The 19,402-nt window shown below is 35.0% G+C and overlaps 1 protein-coding gene across 1 annotated transcript in view; it reads left to right on the top strand.

Moving 5' to 3' along the window:
• The first annotated feature begins 11,848 nt into the window (after nt 1-11,848).
• The window catches only part of LOC132141579 (small G protein signaling modulator 1-like), a 38,115-nt gene continuing 30,561 nt past the window's right edge, over nt 11,849-19,402 (top strand). Inside the window, exons 1-2 of the mRNA XM_059551226.1 lie at nt 11,849-11,917; nt 12,033-12,076. Of these exons, the coding sequence (XP_059407209.1) occupies nt 11,899-11,917; nt 12,033-12,076 (63 nt within the window). The 5' untranslated portion in view covers nt 11,849-11,898. The remainder of the gene's footprint in view (nt 11,918-12,032; nt 12,077-19,402) is intronic.

The raw sequence follows: 19,402 nt of genomic DNA, 5'->3' as shown, positions 1-19,402 counted from the left end.
GACTTGACTTGACTAGTTCCCCTGCCATCCTGCAAATATGGTAGAATCACTTGATTTTAGAAATTTACACCTGCTGGAGATTTAAAAAATCATGTCATATTTGTATTTACGTAGTATCATATATTGCATGCATATAGTGAGGAGCACACTGTGTAAATTCTTGATTCCAATTTGTCAGTCAAGCCATTCCTGGGTCAGAAATTTCCTAATTATGAATTTTTCATTTTGCTTTAATTATTTGGTATGTATATAACATGGGAACGTATGCACCAGCTGGCTCCAGAAGTAGCAACTAATAAGCGGGATAACATATAGTGTAACATTAATATATTTATATAATTTAAATTTACATTTAGACAGCACTACCATGCACTTAATATAAAAGCAACAATTAACTACTGCTTAGAATAATCCTTACAGGAACTATTTCCTGTGATCTTTGAGAATTAAATATCCTCTCTAAGTTGAGAAGTTATTTAACTGTAACTTGAACTTGTCATTGGAAAAAAAGACCCTATTTGTCTGCAGTCATGTAACAAAATCCGACAATGACTTCATTTTTAAGCCTTGCTCTGCTATTTAAAGCATTATCTGTCACTGCCCAGCACTGAACAAGATTTTTCAGCCTAAGACTTTATGCATTCGCCAAGAAGGTTTGGGCTTAGTGACGTAATGGATAAATATGACTCATAAACCAAGAATTGATAATTTGAGTCCATTTTGGGTGGTGTTCAAAATGTAACAATACCTGAATGCTGAATTCTACATGAGTAATGGATTACATGATTGAAGCGGCTTTGGATAAAAAGTATCTGCTAAAAGGCAGCTAATGGCATTAGGTCGGTGTAATAGGAAGAAGAAATTTTGGCACTGTATGTGGGCTTTTACTGCACAAACTACATCGCTGATAGCTAAAATAAACCAGAACCTTTAGGCTGGCTTGCCAGTTTGCAGAGATTTATTCATAGTCGATATACTAGCACTTACTCCAGAGTCATTCAAATAATGAAGTCATGTTTAATGTATGAATTGATCTCTTTCAAAGCAGTGATATAAAGCATTATGGATCATCAGAACCTAAACTGACCCTGATGCAGAGGTTTTAATTCCTGCCAAGCGTGAGCTGATATATATTCACACATAAATGTGATATAACATGCAATCTTTTGTAGGTGATCTGATAACAGTTAAGATGTTTCTGCTGTGATTACCAAGAGTAAAACTTAAGAACAGGCAACTGGCTTCAGATCAGATTAAAAGTGCAGCCGAATCCCGGAGCACAATAGACCCCCTGCGATGAAGCTTAGGCAAGTTGCTGGGTGCTGCTGTCAGGGGAAGTTGATGAGTGCGGTTAAAAGAACATCAGGTTGACGGGGACTCCACCCAACATGCCTTGCTGCCCATCAGTGAATGTCTACTCGGATCACACAGGGCTGTAAGCAGAGCGCTGCTGACTGACAGCTGCTTACAGTGTGAATACAAGTCCAGAACCAGCTGTTGCTTGTTACAGCATGTTATATATTAGTTCATGTCTTTTGCCCTATAACTTTCCTGTATGAAGATAATTTGCATGACGAGGTAACGAGACTCTCTCTTTCTGTGATTAACTGAGCAAGCGATAGTGAGATGTGAAGTCATGCCGAAGTCCTTGTCAAGTCTGTCAGCGAGTCCTTTTTTTTTAGCACCACTACATACACAGAGGCTGCTGATAACTCCATATCTTCAAAAGAGCACAACCTTTCATCTGCATTTTGTGCATTGCCCTATGGGGGATTCTTCACAGCCACAAATTCACGTCTGACATAATATAACATAATAGTATCTTTACAAAATAAGCCTGAGTCTATTTGACAGAGCATTTACTAAAGAGAGTAAAGTGAATTTATTAGAACTGTCAGTAATTTTATTCAGCTTTGATTTGGTGTTGTTTGGATACGGTACACGCTTAAAAAAATGGTTCTAAACAGTACCAGAAAAGGGTTCCTCGGCTTGTAACAACAGCAGAACCCTTTTAGTCCTAAATAGAACCCTTTTTATGTTCCATAAAGAAGCATGCTTTGAAAATGTTATATAGGACCTTAATGGTGTTATAAATAACCATTTTAATTATAGTTTATTTTCATTAATATTAATATATTTCATTAACATTAGCGTCATAGAGGGCACTCCACTCTTTGTATTTCCATTTCCAACTCCTTTCCCCAGAATCCCATGCTTAGGACTAATTACCACCAGGTGTTCCCTATTACCACTCCCCTATATAAACTGTGTTTGGACTCTCATTAAGTGCAAAGTCTTGTTTAGTTCTGTCTGGCATTTCCGAGCAGTTTCCTAGTGTTTGTTCCTTCCGTGTTTGACTTTGGATTGTTTATACCGACTGTGATTCTCTGCTGCCTGCCCCGACCTCTGCTTATTGATTCTGGATATCCCTTGACACGCCTGACACTGTTACCTGAATTCTGCCTGTTTGACCATTCATTGTTGATAAAGTACTGCATATCTGAACATCTCTGACTCCTTGTTACAATTAGAATTTTAACACATTCAAATCATTATTCATATTATTTGGATATTCTATTTATTATTATTTATTTTTTTACTCCTCTGTCTGCCTGGTATTACAATATCCTGCAGTCTCTGTTAGGGTTTAAAATATAAACAACAACAACAACGTGTCAGTTATGTACTTTTATTTTTCAATGGCATGTGAATTTGTTGCAAAAATGACTGCTCTAACAACAGTTATTAGCAGAACACATTAATAAATGACAATTGACATTGAACTTAAATAAATATTTAAAGGGATACTCCACCCCAAAATGTTTTTTATTGTCATTAATCACTTATCCCCATGTCATTCCAAATCCATAAAAGCTTCATTCATCTTCGGAGCACAATTTAAGATATTTTGGATGAAAACCGGGAGGCTTGTGACTATCCCATAGACTGCCAAGTAACTTACACTGTCATGGTCCAGAAAAGTATGACAAGCATCGTCAGAATGCCTGCCTGCGTACTCCTCAGATTCTCAAAAATGGCACTACAGTGAGAGACAGAGGAGAGGAATTGTTAAATAAAATCGTGCAAGTCCATCATTATGTGTATTTTGGTATGACTGAGTGTCTGTTTCTCTCTGCAGATGAAAAGAGGTTGTAGAATGTGACATCATCTAAAATACACAATTGAGCTCAGAGTTACAATGTGTCTCCGTACATTTGTTTTTGTAAAAACAAAACAAAAAAGGACAATAAATTTAATATTTTTGTCACTGGTGAAGAAGAGTGAAGTAACCTTAACTGAACAGGGCTGGTCACACTTACAAGTTATCTTAAACTGAAAAGAGAAACATACATTATTTGTAAGAAACCATTTACATTTTGAGAGTTGACAGTGTTGACAGTCTGTGTAGTTGGATAGTTGAACAGAAAATCAGTAGGCCTAATGAGCCATCTTTTTTAGAGTGTAGCCTCTCTTAGTAATAAATAACTAACACTTTTAACAATATGGATTGTAAATTCAATGTCTCTGTTACTTAGTGGAGAAAAGAAGTATCCTCAGCCAGAGCTGCTCACACTTACATATGATCAATAAAGAGCAGAAAAGAACATGTTTGTTTGAAAACAGATACAATTTTAAAGTTACTTTTATATTTATATTTAAGTATGAAATAATTTACATGTTGAGAGTGTGTTGACAGTCTGTGTAACATTAGCTGGATCAACTCCAGAAACTCAGTAATGGGGTGCGACAGTTACAGATTTGAAAAACAAAAGGGCGGGAATAAAGAACCCTAAATTCTGACACAAAGAACCATTTCATTGTTAAAGGAGAACCCCTTTAACAATGAAATTGTGGATGCCGTGGTTCTAAAGAGAACTGGTTGTACATGTAAAGAACCATCTTTTTTAGAGTGTACCATATTGTCCTAAAAAAAACCTTTTATGTTGAATTCTGTCAAAACATTTTTTCAAAGCCAAATCATAATTGATTTTCTGGAGCTCAATCCACACTGTCAACATACTCTTAACAGGTACTTGATATCCTTCTTAAACTTTTAACTGGAACTTCTATTCTCTTCTACACATGTTGACAGAGAAATGTAAATTATTATACATATTGTTAGGGTTTTCAATAATAACTTGGTTTTTTTTATAAACATATTCAGCCAAATCACTTCACATTTTGTTTGTAACACTGTGAAGTGCTCACCTATCATCCATTCACAATGGCTACTTTTGACCTTTAATAGTTGCTTTTACTTAAACAAATTGAAGAGACACACTGTAACTCTAAACTCAACAGTGTCTATTTCCCAGACAATAACCCAGACAGATGATGTCACTCACTACAGCTTCATCTACAGAGAGAAACTGACATTGATTACACAAAAATACACTGGAAGTAAAGCCTGAGAAGATATTTCACTGGAACTTTGCTGTCTCATATATATATATATATATATATATATATATATATATATATATATATATATATATATATATATATATATATATATGACAGCAAAGTTCAAAATTCAACTCATATTTTTATTTTTAAACTCATGTATTAAATAAATTCAGTGCACACAGACTGAAGTAGTTTAAGTCTTTGGTTCTTTTAATTGTGATGATTTTGGCTCACATTTAACAAAAACCCACCAATTCACTATCTCAACAAATTAGAATATGGTGACAGGCCAATCAGCTAATCAACTAAAAACACCTGCAAATGTTTCCTGAGCCTTCAAAACGGTCTCTCAGTTTGGTTCACCAGGCTACACAATCATGGGGAAGACTGCTGATCTGACAGTTGTCCAGAAGACAATCATTGACACCCTTCACAAGAAGGGTAAGCCACAAACATTAATTGCCAAAGAAGCTGGCTGTTCACAGAGTGCTGTATCCAAGCATGTTAACAGAAAGTTGAGTGGAAGGAAAAAGTGTGGAAAAAAAAGATGCACAACCAACTGAGAGAACTGCAGCCTTATGAGGACTGTAAAGCAAAATTGTTTCAAGAATTTGAGTGAACTTCACAAGGAATGGACTGTGGCTGGGGGCAAGCCATCAAGAGCCACCACACACAGGCGTGTCAAGGGACAAAGAGAAGAAGAACTGGACTCTCGCCCAGTGGTCCAAGTTTCACAATTTGATTTGAACTACTGAAATAAATGAACTTTTCCACAACATTCTAATGTATTGAAATGCACCAATTGTATTCGGCTAATAGCTGTAGTTAGAGCACTGTAATTGTTGCTACAATGTCAATAATAATAAAATAAAAATACTTAATTGACTTCTTGTCAGTTTTTTAAATCTAAAATCCTGACAGAAGTATTATAAGACCAGTCATGGGAGTAAAAACATAATATTAATAAATAATATGAACGAAATATCAAATCAATTATTCTTTAAACTGTTATTTGTAACACAACAAATGTTCTATATCAATTTGTTCTGGTAGAATAGAATCTGGTACTGTTTTGAACCATTTCTCTTAAGAATATATATATTATACAAACACATTTTTATTAAATGTAATATTAATTTACTTCAGTGGGTAAAACAATTGCCAAGCTTAGCTGTTAATGCTTTTTTTTATTCTGGGGATCGAGAGTAGGACAGCATCATAGATCTTCATCAGCCAAATGAAAAGCAGCTTGGCATTACCGGAAAAAAGCCATTCCTGATAAATTTCCTTTTTTTTTTTTTTTTTGGAAAGGTAAATGTGTACTGTACAGTAGAGTAGACATAACTGTGGTTTATTATTGTGTATTTCAGAATTGCTGACTTTTTATTTTTACAGCCAGGGTTGCCAGGTTTTCACAACAAAACCTTCCCAATTGCTACTCAAAACTAGCCCAAAACTAAGCCAATAGTGTTTTGAGGGAAATTGCATTTAGGGGGATAAATACACATTATTGGGGTCGCTAAAAACCCGCAGACATGCAGAACCCAATTCTGCGGGAAAACAGCGGATTTGGCAACATTGGTTACAGATTCAGGTTGCCAGCTGTTGGTTTCTGTGATATCAATTTCGTTCACTCACTTGGAAATGAAATGTGTTGTCTGTACACAGTGTGTTGTCATTTATAATTCTACACCATGCTGATGCAATTAATTTGCATCATTCTGAAGAAATCAGCAAAAAGTTATAATACTGTAAGAAGCCTCTGAAATGTTCTTTTTGAAATGGGGTCAATGACAGGAGCTGAGCTGCAATGCACAAATCCAGGACAAAAATTTAAATCTGACCTGGGTCATGGCTCTCTTGCCACATTTCTAACCCCAACTTTCCACTCTTCTATAAAATAAAGGCACAAAAATTCAGCCCATTTTGCTTATATAACTGTTATAACATCATGTAAGAGTTATGTAAGAGATACGAGTTATGCATGATAGCTCTTCTCTGCCAAATGCATTTGTCAATGCAGACAATGTAATTATGTTTTCATTCGGAGACTGTAGGCCCCTGGAGAAGGAAATACACACTACTAGTAGAAAATGTTTGCAAGTTAAAATCATGTGGTCTGTCAAGTGAAGCGTGTGCCGTCTCCATTCAGATCTGCATGATAAAGGGGCTCCTAATAAAGCTTTACTGAACAAACTGAACAAGCATCCATGTGATAAAGTGATGACTAAAAAAATTTATTTTGGGAAAAGAATAGTTACAGGTCTCTACTCAGAAGATGCCTGTTATAATGTTATGATCGAGGCTCTGAACTCTGAGCATAACTTGTTTTTCTATAACAAACTATAGAATATTTTATATAAAAACGTTAATATCCTGGACTGACAAATAGCTTGTTTTATATTTAATTTAATTACATTAATGTTATAAGTTAAGATTTACACTAAATATTTCAACTGCTACTATGTAAAAGGAATAGTGCTGTAAAAAACACCTTATTTGTTTAAAGTATTTGCAAACCAAATGTAATTGCACTTTTGTTCATATAGCAGTAATTTTACATGAAAAATGTACACAATACACTACTTTTGAATGCATTTAAATGCATGAAAAAATGTATTAATTGCAATTAATCGCAGACAGTCATGCAATTAATTGCAATTTTTATTATGGAATATTGACTGTATTTTGGCCAGAAGCTATTGATTAAAGTTAAAAAGCCTTATGTATTGGTTTATTTAAAAAACGCAGCTTTTCACTTTACAAGACTTAATTGATGGACTGGAGTGTGGATTATTGTGGTGTTTTTAATAGGACTCTCATTCTGACGGCACCCATTCACTGAAGAAGATCTGTTGGTGAGCAATTGAAGTAATGCTACATTTCTCCACATCTGTACCAAAGAAGAAAGAAGAAACAATCCTATCAACATCTTGGATGGCCTGACAGTTACTTTAATGGAGCACTGAGCATTTTTTTTTTTTTTTTTGTAGAGATGCGCTTTCATTTAATAATGATTAATTTTTCATGAACTTTTTTGGCTGGTGATTTTGCTCTTCCAGTTCGTAAGACATGGGCACTGGGCTGAACACTAGATTTGCATGGTGGTGGATTCGCCTGGCCTCCTGTCCACTTGAATAGACCGTATCTCCTCTCGCCAGCTCAATCTAGATGACAGCTTTCTTCTTTAGGTCTGCCCTCACCTGTGCGATCATCATCACTGTGTCGTCCAACCTGTCTGGTATACAATATCAGCCTGTGGGAATTTAGCAGCATGATATTCCTTCTTGCTTTTCCTGGAATCTTTCAATGTTTTGTCATCGGAAGTAATCTCTCATTTTTTATCTTTCTACATTATTGGCTGCTATACTTCATATTTTTACGATTACTTTAATTTTGTGATTACTGCTCCTTATTTTTTTTTAGCAGCTGGTGCTATTTTGTGGCATACAAGACATGCTGTGTTAAATCTGCTCTCCTCTTGGTGTTTTAAAGTCACCACCTAGTGGACATTGTCATTAATTGCAAGTTCTTTTTTCTTTGTGCGAAAATCTTTAATTTAAAATTTTCTAAAATACAATAGTTATTTTCAAATAATGCCATCGGTGACATTTCCCTAAGTAAACTCTAAATTTGCTGATTTCAAAATCATACCATTGCAAAAATAGAATTATGATAACATGTAATCTGTGCTTTTTATTCTAACACACTAGTGGAATAAAATGTTATTCGTTTTAAACTAAAAGACTACAGTGCATATGTTCTTTAGATCAGTAAAAATAATCAGTCTAAAATCTTCAGCAATCAGAATGATGTACTATTATATGTGATTAGATATTAATACAATGTGTGGCAGTAATGATTCACACTTTTCATCTCTTCACCTCAGCTATGCACCTTAATTCATATGCTGTTTTTATTTTATTTTTTATTATGTTAATTAGATACACTGTTTGTTCATCCCTAGAGGGGAAGATATTGTCTGTGTTGTAAAGTATGTTTAAAGTATGTCTGTTTAATATTGTGTGCAGCACAGGGTGTCAGATTCCAGAAGTTTTAGATATTGCTTTATTTACCAGCTAATTCAGCTAATTCCTATACCTAATTAATAATTTCAGCTTCTCTCTCTGCTGTCAACATCTATTCCGTAACACTTTACACAAAGATTTTATTTGTTAATATAAGTTAACTAGTTTAATTAACATGAATTGCACCACCTAAGTGTAAGTGTAGATTCACTCATCCATTTCATATTTGCCAAGAATGAGACACTGAGATTCTTGTTAGTATATACTATACATCATATACAGTAGAAACTTGGGAAAGGTATATGTTTGCTGCTGTTAGAATTGTTCTATCTCAGACCATGTTATGCTATTGAGCAAAGCTGAAAAAAAAAGGTTTTGTTGGGGCTTTCCTCATAAAGCCCACACAATTAGCATAATTGCTGTCATGCACAAGAGCCTTGAATTAATTAATTACAGATTCAATGACTCAGTGTTTGAATAATGACCAATAGCAGGCCTGTTGGTATCCAGTGGCTTTTTCTTTTTTTACATCGCAGGCAAGGCTGTTACCAAGGCAAGGCCCAGAATATACATAATCAGATACTGTTTGCTCATTATATGTCCCTATCTTAGTAACTAGCCCTTTGCACAATAAAAAGTCATTCAGCATTACCTTTCCTACCAAATCTAAAGCTAAATGCATTTACAGTGAACCACTGACCACAAAATAAAATCTTCTATATATTTTAGGATATGCTGTTAAATGTGGTTAATTTGTCCTATATATGTTTTTAAATTCATGACTGAGAGAACAAACTGTTATATACTAGCTATTGGATGTTTCTATACTGTCATTTTTAAAGCAACTGTAAATTTGAAAAATATTCCGATGTTACACTGAGTCCCGACAAGGCGAATGGCTTGTTTGTTTTCCCGCGCTCCCTTTCAAACGTCAAGCAGGAATGAAATTCCTCGAAAAGGGCGGATTGCTTTACAAAACCAACAAATGCAAGTGTAGGGCTGCACTTATGTCGGTTTTTTTTTTTTACGACAATAATTTCACTTACTTAACCGAAGGGGGCTCCAGAGTCACAGAACTACACAAAACTACATAATTATCTGTCTTTTAGATAACACAGGGCAATTAATCTAATAAAACGAGAAACATTAAAAAAATTTTTAATGCAAGCACGTTTAGTGTCACTTTCTACCTCAATCTCCATTGTTTTATATTACAGTCTCTATACATTTGTAATCAAAAGTCTAGAGCTCTCAATTAAGCAGTCAAATTTGCATGAAGCTCGTTTCAATTAAGTTACTATTAAAAAAGAGTGAAACTGTTTGTACACCATCATCTCAATTTATAATTTTTTTTTTAACCTGCACCATGTATGGGTTGTCTTAATAAAATGTAATTATACTAAAGTCTTACTTCAACAATGAGGTGGCATATCCACCAAAGAGCTCACGGTTTCCTCAGACTTTACTGAATTAGCACTGTTAATGGGGCACTGCATTGTTGCTTAGCAACACATGTAGCTGCTGAGGGTTTGGTCCTGTAAGCTTGTTTTAAAAATTTCTCTGACCTGTTTCTCAATTAAATCTTATTCCAAAGTGGGAACACAGCATCTATGTGCAGCAAGAGAGAGAAGGGGGGGGGGGGGGGTTAGGGGGGGAAGCAGACTTTTCAGGGAACCCTAGGGAGCAGGATGCAATTTCAACAGGGATTTAAAATGCAAACTCGTTTTTTTCCCAGCTTTTCTTCCTTGCTTCAGAGAGCATTGTAGCATGATAAAACTGTCAATATGTCAATAGGATTTTGGAACCTTTCTATCCTTTGTTTGGAACTGAGGCAGCACCAGAAAATGTTTGGAAGCTACACACACAATTCAGTTTCATCCATTTACAGAGTACATTAAAGATGCTACAGCTGGGTTTAGATGTGTTGATAACATTTGTCATTTTCTGAATTCCTTCCTCACATAGGCTACAAAACCCTGTTGAAGACATCCACAAACCTGAAATCCTGAGTCTCTGATTGGCTAAAAATGAGGTTGGGTTGAAGATGTAGATTAAAGATACTTTGGATTTCTGAAGATTATTTCAGTGTTATTTTTTTAGTTTCCAAAGACAGCTCTAATGGCTTGTGTCAAGGAGGCAGCAGGTGCAGCCTAATCACGTGATCTGTGTTCAAGCTTTTCCACGAGCAGCAGGAGATCAAAATTAGTTTGTTTAGCCTTTGACGGCAGATGTTATAATTACATGGTTAAGCAGGCAAAAAGCATTTTTTTCTATTGACAGCCATACAAAAGTATGCATCTGCAGGTTTGGTTTGAATTAGATTTTAGGTTCTTATTCACTTAATCCGATGCTTTTCTTGTTCTCTGTGTTGTCCAGAATCCCATCAGTGTTTTATGAAAAAGAGAAGTCGCTCATCGGCTGAGAGACTAGTTTCAATCTCTCAGACTGAATCACAAATCGATTCAGGCTGCTTTATTAAAAGGTTAGTTCACCCAAAAAATGAAAATTCTGTCATTAATTGCTCACCCTCAAGTTGTTTCAAGCCCTTAAGACTTTTGTTCATCTTTGGAACACAAATTAAGATATTTCTGATGAAATCAGAGAGCTTTCTGACCTTCCATAGACAGCAATGCAACTAAAATGTCCAAGAAATGTAGGACACCATTAAAATAGTCCATGTGACATCAGTGGTTTAACTGTAATTTTTCTATGATAATACTTTTTGAGCACAAAGAAACAAAATAACAACTTTATTCAACAATTCACTATCATTACATGATAAAGTGTTTTTTCAGAAAGTCCGAAATCTCTCGGATTTCATCAAAAATATAATTTGTGTTCCGAAGATAAACGGAGGTCTTGGAAAGACATGAGGGTGAGTAATTAATGACAGAATTTTCATTTTTAGGTCTGCCCCTTTAAAATTGTAAAAAACCGATTCACAAGAGTGATTCATTCGTGTATCATGAATCGATAGTTCTAAGCGCCTAACAGAAAAAAACTAATAAATATTATTATCAAGGGAAACAGAGAAAGATGCGTTTTTTAGTCGCATAAACTTGAGGTCGTTTGTTTGTGGCATTTCTATTTGGTTGGAGACGATGAACAAATAGGCTACACTCTTCACAGTACAAGTCGCTGTTGGAACACTGTTCCCTTTCAAAGTCTATACTCAAATGCTATTTATTAATTAATTTATTATTAAATTAAATTAATAAATTAAATTCGTTTACGAACGAAACACTAGCCACAGCCACAGCAGCCACTGAGATGAACATAAATTCTAACGGATAGCTCACTCCAGGAATATTATAACTCCTCGATAAAAGGAGATTGCTATCTCCACATCTCTAGCAACCTCTCTGGCAGATCACGTGATCTCGCCTTTAAACTGCTCTGGCTTCATCCAGTCGAGTGTTGAGCGTCAACGGAGCAAGGAGCGCAAGAGCTCAAAACCACAATAATGGCAACCACAACCGCAGGTGCGACAAAATTCTGCTTTCTTTTTTCGAAACACTTCTAAACCACACTATCGCACGTTTGACCTGTACTTGTTCATGTTTAATAATTAATTCTCTACATTTATTTGTTTCCCAGAAGCCGAGACCCGTCAAAGACTGCTGCGAAACGTGAAGAAGGAGGTAAGTGACAGTAAAAGCAAATAAAGCCAAGTGAACACAAGGCTGAAACGCCCTTTAAAATGTGAGTCATCATTCAAACATGTCTACAAAATGTCTAGTGTTAAGTTAATCGAACACTGGAGCTAACATTATACGTGAAAGAAAGATCCCAGAGCAAACTAAACATTTTAATGCTGTTAAATTGTTGGTATAGTTTTAAAATCATAGATACAGTAGCTGTGCGATCTCAGTCTACAGTATATCATGAATAATATATTTGGTTTTACATATCTATTTTTTTCCTGAATATGCTGCATCTGTTTGTGTTTTTCCCCATCAAGCATCTGTCACTGACTTTAATGCCAGCTGTATCACACTTGCATCATATCTGCATGATTAAAATAGTGAGTGTGACGTTTTATTCAACTCTGATGTTGTTACAGTCAGATTGGCAGGTTGTTGTTATATTATTATATTTAATGCATTTTATTTTGAAATAACAAATTTCTCTATGGATTCAGAATTTCAGACACATTTAAGACACGTTTCCTTAAAATGTACGAAAACATTTAAATGTATTTATATATCATCAACATCTACAGTTAATGATCCATAAACACTATGTAAGCACTTTCTATATGTTACAACTGCCCATATCATCCCTCAGATTGCATTGTGACTTCAAGTCCTTAAAATACTTGTTTTGATTGATTTGTGGTATTGTTTTAAGGCCAGTCATATCTCTTTTGGCAGCACAGAATGCATTGTGTGGTCTTTGACTTTCCATCATTTCATTTGATTAATAGATTTTAGTAATCCTTTTGGGTTAAGCAAGCGCTCTCTCTGTGTATTTGCATGAGAGTATGTTTAAGCAGTTGCTCAGTGGATGAGGTTTTGTATGACTTTGTGTGTGAATTTGTATGATTTCCTCACAGCACTTGCTCTATACTGACTCTGTTTTGATTTATGGCTCATTATTATGAGCCGTGATTGCAGTCGCTGATATCCTTATCTGTCCTGTGTGTCGGTGATTCATCCAGACATATGTACATATAGCTGATTTTCTAGTGGTGATGTTACTGTTTTTAAATGTAAAACTCACAGCTTTGTGCCGAATGGTCAATGCATCATCTTTTATGAACCCCATCTTGTTGCAGTCATGTGGTGCAAAGTATAAATAATGAGAAATTATAGAAATGCAATAAAAAAGTTGCATTTATAAGAATTAACATGGGGGGGAGACAGGGTAAAATGCCTCCCAGGGCAAGATGACGGCACAAAATATAATCTCAACACTTTTAGTAAATTATTATGCTAGTTTTAATGTTGTCATTTCATGTCAATATTTGTGAGATTTAGTCAAAAATTTGAAATTTGTAAACACACTAATGTTTTTAGATTTGTGTAGAAAAATGTATAGTTTTTATTTTGAAGCAAAAAGATAAAATTAGATACTTGGGGGTAAGATAACTATTATGAGCACCCCCCCCCCCCCCACACACACACACAAAATGCCCCAAGTGACAGGTTGTTACTAGTGTTTTTATTTTGTTTAATTGACTGCTTATTGCAATTAAAATGTGTTATTATTCACTACATGAATAAGATGAACATTTAAGAACATCTCCACTTTTCATTAAAACATATTGAATTAAATAATTTAATATGTATTCATAGTGTTCCAATTATGACACATCTGCAATTAAAATATGGGCAGTTAAATATGTAAATAGTCATAGAATAAATGTACCTTTCAGATGAATATCTTGGGATTCTGCTTAGTTTGTCATCAGTTATTCAATTATTCTACTAAATTGTCTACATACAATTTGAAATGAATAGCTGGTTAAGTATTTTACATTAATGACACTTTTAAAATATATACATATTAATAAGATTAAGTAATTAATTAATTTATGCATTCTGTAGAAGTTTAGCCAGTAGTGGGGTAAGATGCCCTCTTGGAATAATTTTACATTTTGTTCTGTTACAACTAAAGTATTAAATGTTTCTATTTAACTTACCTTAATAACACTTTAGCTGATGCATGCATTATTATCTTGCACATGCTAAACATATTAGTTAAAAATTTTAAATAAATCCATATAAAGAAGGCTTCTTCCCACATTATTATCAGGCAAATTTAACATAAATCTTTTTTTTTCTAGTCAGGCATCTCAGCTTGAGGTGTTTGGCAATCAGAGCCTAGTCTATAATGTTTCATTGCACTGTGTCTCAGAGCATCCCAGTAGATGCATAAAAATTGATATTTCAGTGCTTGAAACACATTATTATGATGACTGGAACAGCTAATCAAGAAGAGTGGAGGCAGGTGAACTCTCACCCTCTGCTGTATGGTGCTCATAATGACAATGTATTCTTGATCCATGCTGTGTTTACTGCCTGGAACCTGGAGTCATTTGGCATTTGCAGTGCATATTTACCCTTTTGCAGCTGTTAGCTAAAATTATGAAAGATTATTATTACAGATATTACATTGGTGATACGATGAGCACCGGCAACGTGACAAAAAGGCTCATTCTGTGTCTGTCACTATCAGTCTGTGATCTCTCTCTCTCTCTCTCTCTCTTTATTTCTCACACCTGTATTGACACAAGGAGAGGGCCATGCGCAGAAAGCCTCTCCACACTCTACCCAGCAGCCCACCATTTGTTTATCTTTCCCTTTTACACAGCTACTTTAATCCATAGCTTATCAGTGTGTCCTTAAAGAACCTCTTACTTTATTTTAAACTACGTGTGGATATTTCCTATTTTTAAACAAAATTGCTCTGGAATTGGTTATTAACAGAAACATCGTTAAATTGGTTAGTTTGACTTAAAATATACAGTAGTAAAGACTAGAGTTTGTGATAAATCATGAAAAGTCGTGATAGGTCACACGTTAATTTTCTGCACTGGATTTGGAGAGTTTTTAATGAAAAAACTGGTAAGATGTGTTCTGCAGTGAAGATTTCTTTCTCTTTGTCACTGTTTGTGAAATCCTACACCCAGTCAATATTGGTTTTGTGCTTAATAAGCATAGATTAAACAATAGAGTCAAATAACATTTCCTAACTAATTCAAGAGATATCAACCATTTCTGGTTGAATAAATGGTGCCTTTTAAAGGGGTCACTAAAGATTATTCAGTGTTAATTAAATTGTGAAATGTGTTGTTTTAGTAACCTCCACAGACAGCATCTTAGACAAACATAATAAAGAGAATCAAATCTTCCTCCTTTTTTCCCCTGATTATACATTTCTAATGGAAAAAAACATCTGTTAAGAGTCCATGAGCCAATTAATCACCATGTTCTGGGTGCAGAGACCAGTCTGTGAATGTGTTACAAAACAACTCTGCAAGATGTTGTTTCAGTGTGTGCAAGAAACACTTAAACCTCAAGCCAAATAGCAGCAAACCTCAGCTACTATCGCAAAAGCTTGTTAAAGTCAAGCCACTGAGACTCATTTAAACCCAATGGGTTTGTATGTGACAAAACACAAGACACATTACACTGATGTCCAGGTCTAGTGTCTCTTAACACCAACTCCATTTCAGTCATACTTTGGTTTACATATATCCAGGTGTTTCAGATGCATAGATTGGTTTAATATTTTTCTAAAGAAACAATATATATAATCTAACCATTTCAACCCTTTTTAGACCCAGGCTTCTTTATAGTTTATGTAATAATGGACAGGTGAAAATGGCATAAATGTTTTTTTAAGTGGATCATACATAGGTGAAGTAAATTTAGGTTGTGATCATGATCGAGTCTGATTGATGAGTCATATGTCTGCAGACATCTCTGCTCAGTGATACCCAGTCCACTGTACAGTCATTGCTTTTGAGATCATTTCAGGATAATATGTTATGCAAGATAAATAAATAAATAAAATTCTTCAGCAGTTATCAGTTACATTATTATTTTTATTAAAATATTTTTTTGGAAATTATTTTAATTAGAGCATTATATTATATTATATTATATTATATTATATTATATTATATTATATTATATTATATTATATTATATTATATTATATTATATTATATTATATTATATTATATTATATTATATTATATTATGAGAGAGCTCTATTAACTGAGCTCAGTGTATCAGATAAGAAAGACATACAAGATGTTCAGTGCTGTGGGTCCCATGTGCTTTTTTTCCTAAACAAACCCACAAAGATAATAACTGTCTGAGTTGAATGCATGTGTAAGAAGAAAGAGACCCCAGAGTGCTGTAAAAGACATGATGCTTAGGAAATCGGTGTTGCCTTGGTCAACACAGTTATAGAGTTTTTGCAGTCATTATGCAAATATGCTTGGCTGCAGAATGTCACAAATGACCAATAAGAGCCATAAGGCATTACAGGGGCCTAGCTGTTTTTAAAGGGGTCATATGACATTGCTAAAAAGTACATTATTTTGTGTATTTGGTGTAATGCAATGTGTTTATGCGGTTTAAGGTTCAGAAAACAAATTATTTTCCACATAATGTACATTATTGTTGCTGCTCTATACCTCGCCTTTCTGGTTAATTTTTACAAAACTCATCGTTCTGAAAACTGAGGTGTGCTCTGATTGGCCAGCTATCCAGTGTGTTGTGATTGGCTGACTGCCTCAAGCATGTGACGGAAATGTTACGCCCCTTTTCATACTGTGATGCCATCTCCCAGCACAATGAGACAAAACCAACGCTGTGTTGCGTATCGTGCTGCATAAACAAGCGCTACTCTTCACTGCTCAAAACTCGCGTTTGATTCGTCAGTGGCAAATCCTTTACATATGAAAACGTACTTACAGGCTGTGAGTCAGAAGTGCCAGACTGTCCTTGCAAAGATGGAATTACCCCACTTTATGGAAACAGATACTGGCGGTGTTTGGCAAATTTTCCCTCATCGTGACGTAGACATCTGGGGCCGTGTTGACTCTTAACGTTTATAAAGAGTATCTCTTTGGATTTGAGACTTTATTCTTTGCAACTTTACAGATCTTCTTTATGCACTAAGAGCTTGTAACACTCCATTATATGACCCCTTTAATGAAGAACATAAAAGGATAGATCAGCAGTACTGACAGTCTAGCTTCAAGATAAAGGCTATATGACACTTCTGCTGTGCATTAACACCATGCATGTATGTGTCATGGGAAATGTGTTTTCCCAAGAAATGTGAAGCCTGTTCCTGTAGAGCCATATGGACCAGGGGACTGATTTAGATCCACACCACCCACAGAGCATCTCTAATGGTGTGAAACTACACATTTTATATGTGAGACTATATAATTAATATATTCCAAGTAAATGCAGACTCTTGTGCATTTTTTCCTCCTCAAAAGTCCACTTTCCCATTATGTTGATGTTTTTGTCACTTGTTTGTGTACTATGAACATAACTATAATTCAAGACTGTGTCAAGGCTAAAGCAGTGCATTTTGCCATGTACACAAATCATTTGCATTCTTAATATGATTAATAGAGCTGCGTTTGGCAGTATTGTTTATTTAAAATGTTCACTGCTTCCAGGAGGTTGTGGTGTTACAGCATGTAGACATAGATAGCACATGAAAATGAATATATTAATAAAAAAGTAAGCTATAATTGAAGTGCTAAACATATCCTGCAATATAAATGAAATAGAAACTAAATGGAAAAGGAAATGCATCTTTAAACAAATGTGCCACGAAATGTTTGTAGTAGAAAGCTCAAGTTTTATTGATTATAATGGAACTTTGTGCAATTTTGATGAACTACAGTATGAGTGACCACTTTTTAGTGATTGTATAGTGATTGATTGGTAGTTATTGTTGATTAGTTTATATGTTTTCATGCTTTCTAGGCTATAATTAATTCAGAAATGGAATAAATTCACTCATAGATTCAATGATAACCATTTATCTAGTATTGTCACTTGTGATTGCGTAGCGTTTACTACTTCAATTAGCTGAGTGAAGATGGAGCTTGTGTGATAAGTGAGCAAACAAATGACATGTAGATATTATATATTATAAGCCATTTTAAGACATTTAGGATTTTTTTTTTTTGCATGGGGTGGAAGCATTGAAATAAATCAATTTCATTATCAAAGATGGTTTTATGGGATACAGTTAGTGACTTTAATATTAAATAAGGCCAAATGAGAGTTGTGTGGATTTGCTGTCCATTGTAGGCTTCTGACCGCTCTACAAATACAATAGAGACTGTAATTGCTTTCATTGTGTGAATTTGCTTGTTCTAAGTAGTGTCCACTCAACCTCCAGCCTTTAAATTTGTATTACGTGGTATAATTTTGTGCTGGTGGCATGAATCGTGGCAAATGCCATTCCCATTCACAGCCGGAATTGTTCATTGGTTTTGCTCCGAGTTGAAGCAACAGTTTAATGTGGTGCCAACACATTTGGGAAGTAACTTGGCAACCCAAGCTGTGAGACTTTCCATGCCATCTCCATGGAAACCTTTGTCATGCTGCTGAGACATCAGGGACAGCCAAGCTCCAAATAGGCCCCTAGAGTCTCTCTCTCTCTCTCTCTCTCTCTCATTCACACAAACACACACACACATTTACACACACAGAGCTTGATACAGTCTCTACTTATCAATGCACACTACAGTTTAAGTGAGGCTGATCAATAAGAGTTTAGATGCCATTAGTAAACATTTATAGGTGAATTTATTTGCTCTTATTGCATCAGTGATCCTTAATTCAGACCTGGCAATGCTCTCTCTCAATGATGAAGGTGGTTGTTTTGCTTGTTTTCATGTGGAATTTATTGATATTCTTACAATATTAGGTGCATTCCAACATTTATGTACTTTTGCGGTATTCAGTGTCTATTTTTAGTGTATATACTTTGATCACCTTTAAAAGGTGATAACTATGTTAAAAATGTATGTTTTTATGACTAAGACGCTGCCTGATCTGTTTAAAAATGTCAGTATCAGTGCAAGTATTGGATTTGTGAATCCCTAAAATACAGAGGTCTTTCTGTCTGTGCATTGAGTCAGCCACGAAGTAAGAGCTTTCATGAACTTATAACTTCTGAAAGATGCACTCAAAGGTTCATCAGCAAGGCCACCTGGAATGCTGTCCTTCAGTTCAACTCATCAGTTTATGGATTTTTTTCCCCTCATTCTAGTGGATGCAGACTTCAATTTACTGTATTGATTGAATATGCATGAAGCATGACCCTTTACTATCAGTATCATTCAGGTCCATATCACTTAGCAAGAACCACTAATGATAATAACGACTAAAATATATCTTTTAGACATAAGATTAAGTGTCTTACAAAGGACAATAAAAGCTAGTGAAAGGGACACTGCAAAGATTTTCTAAAAT

Source organism: Carassius carassius, chromosome 5 (assembly GCF_963082965.1).
Source record: "Carassius carassius chromosome 5, fCarCar2.1, whole genome shotgun sequence".
Lineage (NCBI taxonomy): Eukaryota > Metazoa > Chordata > Actinopteri > Cypriniformes > Cyprinidae > Carassius > Carassius carassius.
The sequence above is the reverse complement of the archived record's forward strand: the minus strand, read 5'-3'. Positions and strand labels throughout refer to the sequence as shown.